General features: G+C 52.5%; 1 protein-coding gene, 1 long non-coding RNA gene and 2 other non-coding genes across 4 annotated transcripts; 1 reads left to right on the top strand and 3 right to left on the bottom strand.

Annotated features, from left to right (window-relative positions):
- Positions 1 to 7,559: 7,559 nt before the first annotated feature.
- RPL12 (ribosomal protein L12) lies at positions 7,560 to 10,399 on the bottom strand. The gene is made up of 7 exons (XM_059828840.1): positions 10,324 to 10,399; positions 10,139 to 10,212; positions 9,652 to 9,750; positions 8,854 to 8,935; positions 8,281 to 8,367; positions 7,738 to 7,850; positions 7,560 to 7,647 (listed from the first exon to the last, which is right to left on the bottom strand). Exons 1-7 carry the CDS (start codon positions 10,358 to 10,360, stop codon positions 7,642 to 7,644), a joined length of 498 nt encoding a protein of 165 aa, XP_059684823.1. The 5' UTR covers positions 10,361 to 10,399; the 3' UTR covers positions 7,560 to 7,641.
- LOC132319134 (small nucleolar RNA SNORA65) lies at positions 8,517 to 8,645 on the bottom strand. Its single transcript, XR_009484450.1, has one exon. It is a non-coding gene; the product is annotated as a small nucleolar RNA SNORA65 (small nucleolar RNA).
- LOC132319135 (small nucleolar RNA SNORA65) lies at positions 9,090 to 9,218 on the bottom strand. The gene has a single exon (XR_009484451.1). It is a non-coding gene; the product is annotated as a small nucleolar RNA SNORA65 (small nucleolar RNA).
- Positions 10,400 to 10,674: 275 nt separating the features above from the next.
- Positions 10,675 to 11,696, top strand: LOC132319090 (uncharacterized). Its single transcript, XR_009484445.1, has 2 exons — positions 10,675 to 10,707; positions 11,067 to 11,696. It is a non-coding gene; the product is annotated as an uncharacterized LOC132319090 (long non-coding RNA).
- Positions 11,697 to 12,790: the final 1,094 nt, after the last annotated feature.

Here is a 12,790-nt window from a genome sequence, read left to right as displayed (position 1 = left end):
CCGCAGGCCGCCCGGCCCCAGCGTCGTCTCCCCTCAGCGGCCGGCTCCTGTGGGAAGTTCAGGCCCCTCCGCAGCCCGCGGGCCTCCTCCTCCTCCTCCTCTTCCTCCGCCGGCGGGGAAGAGCCGCTCGGTGCCCGGCGGCCCATGGCGACGCTGCTGCCCGCGGGGGGCGATCCGCAGCCGCTCGGGCTGTGGGACACCGGCGCTGAGCTGGAAAACGCCTCAGAGGGGGAAGTGGGACTGCGGGGCAGAGCCGCCGTGAGGCCGCCTGCGTGGGCCTTCCACGGAGACACCGACAAACCCGACAAAGAAAGCGTGTGCGGTATTGCCGGCCGTGGTGGGGGCACCCAGCAGCTGGGGTGCTCGGGGGAGCCGGCGTCCCTGCCAAAACTCGGGGCCGCTGCGGGGCAAGACGGGGACTGGAGAAAGCGCCCTGCTCGACCCGTCATCAGAGCGAGGGGGCTCCGAGGACATTTTGCTCTTGGGGAGTTCGGTTTGTCTGCGCTCCTCCTGTGAGCAGGAGGGGGGTATTGTTATTTATTGCCATGACCTAATTGTGACTAACATCTAAAAGACAATAAAAATCACCAGCACCAGAAAGTTAATCCTTATTTCACAAAACTCAGCCAAAGGGATTTGCAGAGCTTTCCCTCCCAACAGCTCTGCAGCCGGAGCTGAGCACGTCGAGGCAGATGAGTCAAGAGCTGCCGTGTGTTCCTGATGGATGTGTCGGCTTCCTCGGCACCCCACAAGAGCGCTTGAAAGACGTAACAGGGAATTTAAAGTGCAAAGAAATGGATAAAGCAGGCGAGGAGGGCTGATAAAGAACTTTCCTGTGTCCAAAGTTACAAATCTCTAGGGCAGAATAGGACAGCTGTGTCCTGAAGAATATGAACAACAACGAAGGTGGGTTTAACCCGGAGCTAGGAGCATCTAAACGAGACAAATATTAAATCTAAAGATGAATTGCGGAAAACTTCTCTGAATCTTTCATCCCGACGATGGAGCAGCCCCACAGAAGAGAGGTACACCTTAAGGCTATAATGGTGGACCGGGGAAATTAAACACATTGGAGCAGTCCGTCATTAGCACATTGACCCACAAGTTCTAGGGAGTATCTAATTCCGCAAGTGCTGCACCCACAGTTTGGGCACAAACCTGACCTCTTTTGTCACAACAGTGAAACAGACAGGTGAAGCTTTGCAACGGGATAGGCAAAAATCATTGTGTTTAATGAAAAAGCCAATCAAGTTGTTGAATTTTAAACAAAATACCTACGAGGTAAAAAGAATGTTTTGCTTTTTAAAGAATTTGTAAGGCAGAAAAATAAATCTCTAATAAAGTAAATTTTTAGCTAGAAAGGAAAGAACGTGCAGTGAATTAATGAATATGCACATTGATTTATCAGGGGGATCACTTCATTTTTGATGATTGTGGCCATACATTTGAAAGAGAAAAAAACAAGAGCCCATGGTACCGCTGTTGCCAAAAGCTAGGTGTTTGTTTTCAGCACGCAGGGCCTTCACTCGTGGTGGAAAGAGCTCTGATTCCCCACGGCACAGCTCGTTCACGTGGTTCAGACACACACTGAGAAGAAATTGAGGGGTTCTTATTCTGTGGATGGGGAGAAGAGATTGTCTGGGCCAGGGAGAAAATCAGAGTGATGCTGGTGATGCCGATGTGCTTTGAGGTTTGCTTGGGGGGGTTAACGAGACCTCAGGCGCGGGCCGCAGTGGCCAAACTCGCCGTGCCCTGGCTGGGGAAGGCAGCCGGCCCCAGCTGCGGTTGGAGACCTGGAGGACTGCAGCCCTCACAAAACGCTACTGTGAGGTTGCCCCGCGGTGAAGGGCTCCCCATGGGACCAGTTTACTGTCAGCCCTTCCAGCACTGGGAGTTATTTCAGGCTGCGCATGGGCATGTGAGGGCATCGCAGCAATTCGGGTTCGTGATTTCAGCACAGAAATACTCTGCATCTTCTTTCCCCCAAAAAAACCCCATAGGATTTGTGGCATTAGCTCCCTTTTGGAAGTTTGCTGTCAGCACTGCTTGCATTTAGCCCCTGTGGGGACACCAGCCTGCCTGACTCCTAGGAAGGGTGATGAAGCACTGGGCGCTGCTCGGCTCGGGTGCCCACGGTGGAGGTGAGCTGTGGGTGCGTGCTGCCCGAGTTCCATTTCCAGCCAGGGCTTCTGCCTGCAGCTCCTCCAGAAAGCAGGCTCCTCCCTGCCTTTATGCCAGAAAAAGATCCCTTTCCTATTTGGGCTTTTTTGCCTCCTTTTGACACCCTCTGTACTTCCCATGTTGCCCCCTCAGTGCAGCTCCCTGCCCTCGGGGACGTTGCAGGAGGACACAGCCTCCCCGAGGCCACAGGGGACGTGGCAGGAGGTGATGGATGGAGACCACCTCCCCTCCCTTGCGAAGAGCAGGGTATCTCCCCAGCACTGCGGTCTTCTGCTAGAGGGGGGCCTTGGAGTCCCATTCCTGCTCTTGGGGACAGACGCACTTGGCAGCCGGCTGAGCACCATGGCATCGGGCTGGGTGCTAGCAAGAGCCTGTGCACAGCCCCAGCGGCACAGCCACGCTCCACCCGCCTGCTGCCACATCGGCTGATCCGCCTGGGGTTGGAAATGGCAGAGCCACGAGGAGCCCCGTTAGCGAGCGGTTCACACCCCACCGTGCTGCTCACGAGCTCGGATGGGACCTGCACCCCCATGAGCACCCACCAACGGCTCCCACCCACTGGGCAATGCTGGATGCAGCTCTCCGTTTCCCACTGTGCCCACAGTAAATAGCGCTTAACTTCACTGCACCCATCATTATGGTATGTGTCATAGGCAGGTGGGGGGAAGCTGGCCCCATGGGCCTTCGGTACCCTACCCCAAGCTGTAACAAAATTCAGATTTTTCTATCCTAATGTTTCATAACGCAGAAAGATATAAATCCCAAGGGTTTGGCTTTTCAGGGTCCGTTTTGTCTCAGGGAAATGAGAAAGCTCATTCTCCTTAAAGCACACAAAGCCCTCATGCCACCAGAGCGAAGGTCTCTGGGAAGGGCTCAGCACTTCCCCCTGTCCCTTTCCCTCTTTTCTCCTGAAGGTGCAGGTCACCAGAGTGGGAAGAAATCCTGGCTACAGAGCACAAATGCAGTTATCAGGAAGATGGATTTTAAATGTGAAGTTGATGTAGGTTGTTACTATATTTAACAAGCCCTTTGCCTCACTTTTAATAAGCCTGGTTTGGAAAAAATGAATTATTGGCAGGGTAGCACCCTCCTTCCAGGCACTACATTGCTTCTACCAGAGCACGTGCTCTAAGGTAGCATGGGAAAGGTTATGTATCCTGCCCCAAGAGAATTTCCCTTAAGTAAAAGAAATCCTTTTTCTAATTATTTCCAGCACTGCCAAGTGGGGGAAAACCCACAGTGTGTGTGTGTACTGGTACACAGGACAGCCCCATGCATCCATGAGGCTGACAGCTCCTGAGGCTCTCAGGGTTCACCAGGGTCAACAGACACTTTGAACAAGTTTAAACTAAAATTGCTGCTGAAAGGGGTGCTGCAGTCCTCTGCCAGGCTGTCCTACCTCAGGCAGCGTATGCATTCGTGCATCTTTGTCATGGAATCGCTGCAATCAGCTGGAAGGGACGCAACCATCTGCCCAGGCAGCATCGCACCCAGGCCGGCTTGCCCAGGCCGGCATCAGGCTGAGCTTTGTGTATCTCCAAGGATGGAGATCTCCCCACCCCATCGCATCCCCATTGCAGCCTGCGACCACTCATCACAGATTTCGCCCCCTCCCCCCCCCCCCATACCTTACCAGAATTTGTTGCAACCCATGTCCTTTGAGAGGTGGGGAAGGTGGCAGGTTACAGAGCCCTACGAACAGCAGGAGGAAAAGCAAACGAAAGAGCAAAGCCCCAAGTTCTCCTGCTTTCTGCTTCTATCAGCTGAAGAGGCTGCACAAAACCCTGCGCTGCCTGCGTGCGGAGCTTGGGGCAGCTGGGGAGCCAGGACAGGCCAGCAAGGGCCTGGACCGTGGGCAGAGCTGCCCAAGATACAGCCCATGCTACGCAGGAACAGACAGATCCGTAACAGTTTGTGGGTTCTGCTGGGAACCGTGATTTCTGGGGACACCTGGGTCAGGCTTTGGTTGCTTCTGCTTTAGGAATGAGGGTCCCGCTCCTCCCTCAGCACTGACAGTCACAGGTTAGGATGCACTGTAAAATTGGTGTCTGCCATGGCTGTTTTCATCTGATAAAAGCTAATTTTTGTCATGCTTTTCCCTATTTCACTACAGCCAGTCTTCAATCTCCACAGCCCCCGTCACTGGAGCAATGTACCCACATTTCATCAGGAAACAAAGGACAAAAGTGGATCTTCTCAGAAATCATAAATGCACCGGTCAGCCTGAACTCCTCCCCCTGCACGTGCCCCCTCCAGCAGTCACTTACGCTCTGCTAAACTGCCAGCGCAGCCTTTCTCCAAAGATCCTGGCAACTCCCTTGGTGCTGTCGTGCATCTCCCTCCTGCCCATGAGCGCAAGGCAAAGTTACGGAGCTGTTGCTTCATTAAACGTTTCAGACAGCAGGACCGGGGTGGAAAACAAACACGATTCGCAGTTTCTTTTGGCCGGCCTTGATGCTGACCTGGCGTTTTGCCTCTTGCAAGGACAGGCTAGGAGACGACTTCTTTCCCAGGGTCTGCCTTTGTGAAGTTTTACCTGCTTCACCAGTAGGTACTTTAATAGAAGCAGAGCAGATGGGAAATTGAAGTCTTGTCAAAGCAGCACTTTATTGTTAAATCATGTGCAGATGCAGGTGATTTCTGAAGATCCCACTGCTAACACAATGTACATTTTATGCTTCACAAGCAGTACGAGATACATTCCCAGGCCATGACTCCACTGTGTGCCGAGAGGCAGCACCGAAGACTCAGCCCAAGCCACGCTCCTGGCTTAAGCTAGAGCCAAGACAAAGGGTTAGTTTCACCAAACCAGCTCACAATTGCTCTGTGTCCAAGTAGCCTTCAACTACAGCTGCTTAGGAATTGCAGTGCCTTGTATACTGCAAAATAACACATTACTTGCATATACTTTAGAAATAAACATTACTACAGGTGCTCACCTCCTCCCATTCAGTTTGGGATGGAATTTATTTGGAGACTTGAGTTTTCCTCTTTACAGAGGCTCCAGCTCATTCAGCACCTGGTGCATCTGGCACAGCCACAGACAATTCCCCACTGCAGCCAACTTCACCCTCCTGCTGCACGGGCTTCTTCCTGCAAAGGACTCAGGCAGGTCCTGGCAAATAATCCAGACCCCATTCAATGAATTTTAGCAGCCCAGCCAGCACATACACCATACTATCTCCTACACAACCCTGGAAGTAGTAGCAGACCTATTTTTTCCTCCCTCCCTCTTTGCAATGCACACCGCTTTAGAGTCCTGCTTGCCATAGTAGAGCTCCAGCCAGGAAGTTTTCCTCTGGGGCTGTAAGCATCCCGTAAGAATAACTTCAAGTTATTTGCAAAACCGAAAAGACACTGGCAAGAAAAAAGTTGATCGAGTATTGGCACTGCTTTGCAGAAGAGGAAAACATACCTTGCAGAACATTTTTCCGAGACCAAGGCTCAGAGCTCAGCATCTTAGGAAGAATTTGATCCCCTTTCCCTTTGGAAAAATGGACCTAAATTAACATTCATGACTTTTTTCCCAGGACGCTCTGTTAGGGCTGAAGTAAACTGCAATCACAATGCTGCTGTTAATAGGGCTTTTAGTAATAGCGCAGAGTCAGCTAAAGTATTCTTATTACCAGGATTAATTTCACTTCACTTCTAACAGAGCTTTCTACAGCCTGAAAGAACGCACGTCATCCCATGCGCTGTGCCGCCCCAAGGGAAAACCCAGCCTTTGCTGGAAATAGAACAAGGTTTCCCCAGGACCTTTGGGGAACTTTGGTTCTACCCACACCCCCCAGCCATACCACTCTAACAGCTAGACAGAACTTTGAGGTGTGAGAACTTTGTCAAATACCATGAAGTACAACAATTTCAAGGATCAAGCCTGAAACACACAGGAACCTCTCCAGAGGTTAAATAGGTTAACACACTGTAGCTGAGCTTAGGTTCCACACCTCCTCATTGGATGAGATCCCTAAGATAGCATTTGCAAGGCTTTCCTTAAGAGTTTTGCCAAAAAAAGCTCATTGTGAATAAGCAAGGCTAAACCTATTGCTCTCTCCCTACCTTACTTTTCAGTAGCTGAAATTCCCTACCCCAACCCACACCATAGCGGGCACAGACACCTCTTACAGGTTTTCTATGTCCAGTGAGCAAGTTGCTTTCCCTTCAGGAAGGTGCTGTTAGTGGGGCAAACTCATTTTGTCCAGGAGCAGCAGCTCTTCATCAGCAGGTTAAGCTGGCACTCCTGCAGCATGCAGTTAGAGCAAAAATAGCCAGAATATTCATGGCTGACGCAAGTTTTGTGGCTCAGCCAGGTTTTAGGATCCATCTCTTGATGAGCAGTAGCACTTGATTTACAGAATGCCCATGCAAAGAGAAATACCAACACTTAAAACTGCTTCTTTTTCTTTCAGAGAATATACCAGGACCTGGAACATACAATGTAGAGAGGGGCTATACCACTTGCTTACCCCACTCTCCCAGTATCACCATTCAAGGAATCAGGAGACCCAAGAAACATGAGACTGGGCCCTTTACAACTCTCTGAAACAGAGGACCACAGCATTTCACCTGTAATCAAGGGACTTGCTCCTCTTCAGTGATGAAATGAAGCACAAAAAAAATTCAGCTCAAGAACTGAAATGTGTGTACTTGTCCCAGGCATCAGAAGAAAATCCAGTATCTCCTCTGCTCCAAGGCAGGAAAAAAAGCTGAGCAGCAAAGACCCCAATCTGTTCTACAACAGAAAACCCACAATGCCACCAAGGCCAGAGGTTTCCCCTGATGATGGGCTAGAGACAAGGCCAGGCTACACACTGGCAGGCACATGAAGCCATTCCCTCCTGGCTCCTGTGGTCCCTGGGAATGCTGACTGAACAGCCACACCTTAGGTTTAATTTCCAACAGGGACTAGTCAGAGCCCTTCCATCCCACAAGCACACACAGCTGCTCTAGCACAGTGTTACAAGACAGGCAGCCTGCAAAGTTATTTTCACACCTCAGTACGTGTTTGTGTCCTGGCTGTAGCAGTTCAGGGGAGGCTGGACCTGTTACTACAGCACTTGCCCTGATGAAGGGCAACACCTGCTGCTCTGAGTGCACATTTGGCACTGGCAAGAACAGAGCTCAAAGCTTTACACAGGCCGCAAGTCAGCAGTTTGCTCTTTACTGGAGCACTGGCTTGAGCAACTCCACTTCTAAGCTCAGTGTCACTGCAAGGACATGATTTCAGGGCAGCAAATGGGAAATGAGCATCTGTTGGCTTAAAAGTTTGTGCAAGAACCATCACCTGGGTTGATGCAGAGGGCAGGTGGTCCCCAGCCAAAACTCACTATTCATGCAGCATGGGACAAGGACAAATTAAGCCAGCAACACTGTTTGCAGACAACTGGGTCTTTTATTAAGTATTTAAGGTGCTACAAAAAACTTAAGGAGCCTTCATATGGCAACTTCTTTTCTGCAGTCTTAGCTCTGTTGAAAGAAGAAAACACAGCTTATTAGTAGAGAGTCCTTTAGTAAATAGTCTAATACAGCAAGTTTCAGTCAGAGATGGATACTTACAGCTGGGCACTCAATTGCACCATTATTGATGTCATCAATGATATCATGTGGGTGCCTGCCATCAATGCTGCAGCCCACAGACTGGGCAGTTCCAAGAATCTCCTTGATGGTCCCTGCAGTGGGAAGATACAGTTGTCAGTGCTTTACCACAAGAAAAAACTGAAGAGCATGTAGAGAACTCAAATCCTCACAGCCCTCAGCTCTCCCTCCCTCTGGGGTTTGCAGGCTGTAGCCACAGGGTTCAGCAGGGGACAGCAAGCCACTTAAGCCAGGTCTAGCGTACTGTTTCCAGGGAATGCACCAGAAAGCACCACAAGTACTGTTCACCATCCTGTACTACCCTCACCAGAAGGCATGAGGCTGGCTCACGCAGCCAGCACAATGCTGGTCCTGTGGTGCTCAGTGCCTGAGCAGCCAAGCTGCATGAGGAGCTCCACCACTGCCCCACAGCTATGGGGCCCTCCCAGGAATGGGACCAGAACCCAGCTCAGGCACACAGAGCAAGCAGAGGGAGGACTCTGCAACCTCAACACCAGCACTTACCCGAAAGCTCTCGAGCCAGGGATCTGTGCCGCATCTGCCGTGCAATGTTCACGATCTCATCAAAGCTGACACTGCCACTGTGCTTAACTGTGAAGGAAAGCAATAGCACCAGTAAGTTCATGTAAACACAGGGCACCTTCCAGTTCCCCACATCTCATTAGAGAAGCACCATTCCCAGAACTCAGACCACATGGAAGCCACACAGTTTACAACTACAGTGGGGTTGCGATCAGCACACCTGTTCCCAGACTTCGGCACAAAGTTACCCACAAGAAGAATAACTCTGTTTCCTAAGTTGGCATTTTCTGTCAGCTCACCTCTGGACTGTACTCGTCACTGCATCACAAGACAGGTACAGTGGCAGGTAGCTGTTCTACCCCATCTTCCAAGAAACCAAACTCTGCTGGCATAGAAACTGTTGTCCGTACTCTGACACTTAAGGAATTCCCGCTGCCCAAGATACAGCCCCACAGAACTTGTTTGCCAGTTTATGCTGCATAATCTAAGCAGCAAGTACCTATTCCCCCCTTAGCACCAAATGACATTCAGAACTCAAGCCAGATGAAAACTTACTGTTTTTCTGCTTCTTTCTGTCACGAGGAGGCTCCTTCAGAGCTTTGATAATCAGAGCAGAGGCAGAAGGAACAACCTCAATCTAAATGAAAAGAGATTAATTTTGCCCCCCTCCACGCAGAATTACGTAGCCGATGAAAATACTCAACGAAGCAGTCAGTGTGTGGAAAGCTAATTGCCAGAGCACTGCGTTTTTGGTTTGTTCACTAGTACACGAGATTTTTTGTGATGCAGAAACTTGTTCCCAGCCTTTCGGCACAGGCCTCCCCACAAGCAGAAGAGGACTGCTTCCTGGACTGGGGCTTCCTCTCAGCTCACCACTGGAATATACCAGCCACGGAATTCAGGACAGGTATAGTGGCAGGTGGCTACAGGATTATTTAAGTAGGTTTTTTTGTAACTTCTGTGTTGCTTGAAATAGTTTTTTCCCCAGTCAGATGTTCTGTAGAAGCAACAATTTAACTGCAACAGGATAAAAGATCAACTCCACCTGCACATGAGCAGACCTCTTCCCATCACTCACAGGCTGGGAAGCTTCAGCCTGGCAAACCCCATACTTCATACACACACACCCGCTGCCAGATTGGAGCCTGAGGCACTCAGAAGGCTCACGCAGGTGTTTCAAGGTCTTTCCCAGAAGACCCCCACACATTCCCTGTGTGGAACTCATTTTATCCACCTCGGAAGGATGAAGGGCTGAGTCGACCCTGCCGGGATTTAAGCTTGTGGTTTGAGCAAGCAGAGCTCCTTCGTGCTTGATGCTTGCACCACTAAGCCATCCCTTCTGGCGTTCAGTACCTGAGCTTGCCTGTTCTGGATGGTGAGCTTCACCGTGATCCTCAGCCCCTTCCAGTCACCCGTGGCCTTGGCAATGTCATCGCCAACCTTCTTGGGAGACTGAGAAAACACATTATTGTCACAAAAAACATCACCTGGATTAAAGCAGAGCATCCCCATACTACACCGTACCCCACACGCATCCCAGTTTCTTGCGCTCAATTGTAGTACCGCTAAAGCCCTCCTTTCCCCGCAGGCCGAGCGGCGGGGCGGGGGCAGCCGCCCGCCACCGAAGCCGCCCAGAAGCGGGCACGCACCGGGAACCGCTTCACCCCGCGCCGCCGCCTCACGCCAGCGGTCCCCCCTCCCCGCCCCGTCCCTCGCCCAAGGGACCGCGCTCCTGGAGCGGGGGAAGCGCCGCCGCCCTCCGCCTCAGCCCCACGAGGCCTCTCGCCGCCCCAGGTCCCGTCGTCCTCCCCCCCGCCCCGCCCGGTGCCGCGGTACGTACCAGACCGAGGGGGCCGATCTTGGGAGCCAGAGCGGAGGTGGCGCCGACCTCTCCGCCGGTGCAGCGCAGGTACACTGCGGGCACAGCAACACGCGTCAGCCCCGCTCCGCCGGGCCCGGCCCGCCCTCACGCTGCGGGCCCGGCCGCTTCCCCCCACCTCCCGCCGCCCCCGGCCCGGCACGCACCGACTTTGATCTCGTTGGGGTCGAACTTGGGCGGCATGGCGGCGGCGCCGGGCGCGGATGGCGGCGGATGCGGGGAGCTGCGGCCTGGCGAGGCGGCGGAAAGGTGGCGGGGGGCGCGCGGACACCGGATATACCCGCCGAGATCTCGCGAGAGGAGGGCGGCGCGCGGGCCCCGCCTCCGCCGCCGTGTCGCAGGTGTGGGAGCGGGCGGGGCGGGAGGCCTTGCCGCTGGGGGGCGCACGAGCGCTGCGGGACGCTGGGCAGCACTCTATGGTTGGGGCGAGGCGCTCTGGCCGCTTTCCTCGGTTGTCCCCGTGGCCGGGCGGTCACGTGACCCTCCCAGGGGGTGGGCGGGGAGGTGTCGCATCATGGCGGCGGGGAGCGGTGAGAGAAGCGGGGCCGGGCCGGAGGCGGGGAGGGATCGGCCCCCGGCGCCTCGGCAGCGTGTGCGGGGCTCTTCTCCCCTCAGCGCGGGGACGCGGGGCCTGGCGGGGCCGGGTTTCGCGGCGGATCGGCGGCGGCCTCTGCCCCTCCCGAGGGTCCGAGGCTCCGTGTGGGTGTGAGGTCCCTCAGGCCGCGCCCGGGCTCCTCGGAGGGGCGAGGGAAGGGACAGGGCACCGTGCCGTCGCTTCTGCTGCCTCCGCAGAGGCGACCGGGGGTCTGGGAGCAGGTGGTGGCTGAAGCTGCGGGTGTTTGTTGCGGGAGGAGATGCTGCCCTTGCTCATTGTTGCTGCTTTCCTCAGGTGTTGGGGCCGGTGCTGGCAGCGCTCGGGCCTCACAAAACGGCTCCATTCTGGCTGATAAAAGAGTAAAGAAGAGGAGGACCGAGAATGATAGCCTTTGGAAGCTGTGTGAAACCTGGGAGGGGGACACTGCAGGGAATCCCTAAAGAGAAGAGGAAGAAGAGAATAGTGCCAATAAGGGAAAGAAGGGACTGAGAGTCAGAGCTGGAGCTGGTGAAGAAGAGAGGAGATTTGTTTCAGGCATTGCCAGGGGAGGACCTTGACAGGATCGAGCAGAGCCTGGTTGTTACAGGGAGTGGTACAACTGTCACGACAGCTGTCCAGCACAAAGAGCAAACACGCTGTGGGAGAGTAACTTATAAAGCTGCAGTTCGCCTTCTGACTCCTTCCTGAATCTTGTTCCAGTGTGTGCTGGGCTGCAGGGCTTGCTGCTACTGCTGCTAGTCGCTTGATAAACTTCCTCTCACTGAACAGGACCTGCTGCCTGAGACAGGCAGCTCTGTCCTTCATGACCAGGCTGCATCTCTGCAGGAGCCGCACTAAGAGCCATACGCTGGCTCTCTGCTGCATTGGTGTGTTCCTGAGCATGTTTCCCCAGAGAAAATAAACTCTCTCTTCTTTCCAGACCTCCATCTTGTCTGTTACAGTGCCATGCTGTATTTATGATGTCCAAAATGTTTCAAAAATTGGGGTTTGGTTTGGGTCTTTTTATATAGCCATGTTGCTGTTTTGCTTTGGTTACATTTGTTTGTAAAATTAGGGGTTTGTTTTTATTTTACTCTCAGCATCCAAACAGCTGCAGACTGTAAAAGGCACAGTGGACATTCCCCTGCCCTTTCTGTGTGTGCGTTGCTGCTGCTTAGGCAGGCAGAGCGGGTGCCTGCAAAGACCAGCTGCTGGCATCCTTAGGGATGCAGGATTTGCAGTTCATGGATGCTCGCTTACTGCAGGGTGGGTGCTGTCCCAGGCAGTTACAGATTGTTCTTTCAGTAACTTAATAAATAAAAATTACATCATATAAAATATGGTCACATGCCAAAGGCCCTTCTCATTATTGACTGCTGAGTGCTAGTCTCACTTAAAATTGATGATGGTCAGCAGAGCACACAAGCCAGTGTCAGAGAGAGAGGCACAGCCTTGCTGTTGCAGATTTGACATGTAAAGGCTGTTCAATCCATTTAACAAGTTGCTGATCCTTCACCTTTTGACCCCCAATACAATTCTTTCCCTGTTCAACTGTCTGTCCTTCAGCCTTCATGTCTTTATGTATTTTCTTGGGTGAAATTTTAATGATTTTCCATTATCCACATAACTAATAAAAGGTATCTAGCTGTACTAGAGAAAGGTAAGACATAACAAGGGGATGCGTAAGTCCTCAGCAAAGAGTTGAACATGTTCAGCAAAGTTACGGGTATCTGGCTGCAGGCACCCTTGTCCTTCTGGTTTCTCATCTTTAAATTTCCTTCTTTTGTTTCTGTCTGTGATAGCTGACCCTTGCTTATGACCCTTGATTGCTTTCCTGCATTTCCAAATGGTAGATCCTGACAATGAACTTCCCTTCTTGCTTAATCTTCCGAGTTTTTGCTCTTACCTCCCCTCCTGGGGGGGAGGTGAGTCTGAGGGGCATTTCAGTACTCTGAACTTGTTAAAAAGACAGCAAAGTGGGATAACAGGGAAAGAGCCATGAAACTGTTAGGGTTTGATTCTAACGCACAGAATGAGAT

The sequence above is a fragment of the Gavia stellata genome, chromosome 24 (assembly GCF_030936135.1).
Source record: "Gavia stellata isolate bGavSte3 chromosome 24, bGavSte3.hap2, whole genome shotgun sequence".
Taxonomy (NCBI): domain Eukaryota; kingdom Metazoa; phylum Chordata; class Aves; order Gaviiformes; family Gaviidae; genus Gavia; species Gavia stellata.
The sequence above is the reverse complement of the archived record's forward strand: the minus strand, read 5'-3'. Positions and strand labels throughout refer to the sequence as shown.

Coding starts and splice junctions, on each gene's coding strand:
- RPL12 (XM_059828840.1), bottom strand. CDS start 10,360: ATGCCGCCCAAGTTCGACCCCAACGAGATCAAAGTCG. Junction 9,751..10,138: donor AGATCGGCCCCCTCGGTCTG/GTACGTACCGCG, acceptor GTGTTTTCTCAG/TCTCCCAAGAAGGTTGGCGA. Junction 8,936..9,651: donor TCCAGAACAGGCAAGCTCAG/GTACTGAACGCC, acceptor CTTTTCATTTAG/ATTGAGGTTGTTCCTTCTGC.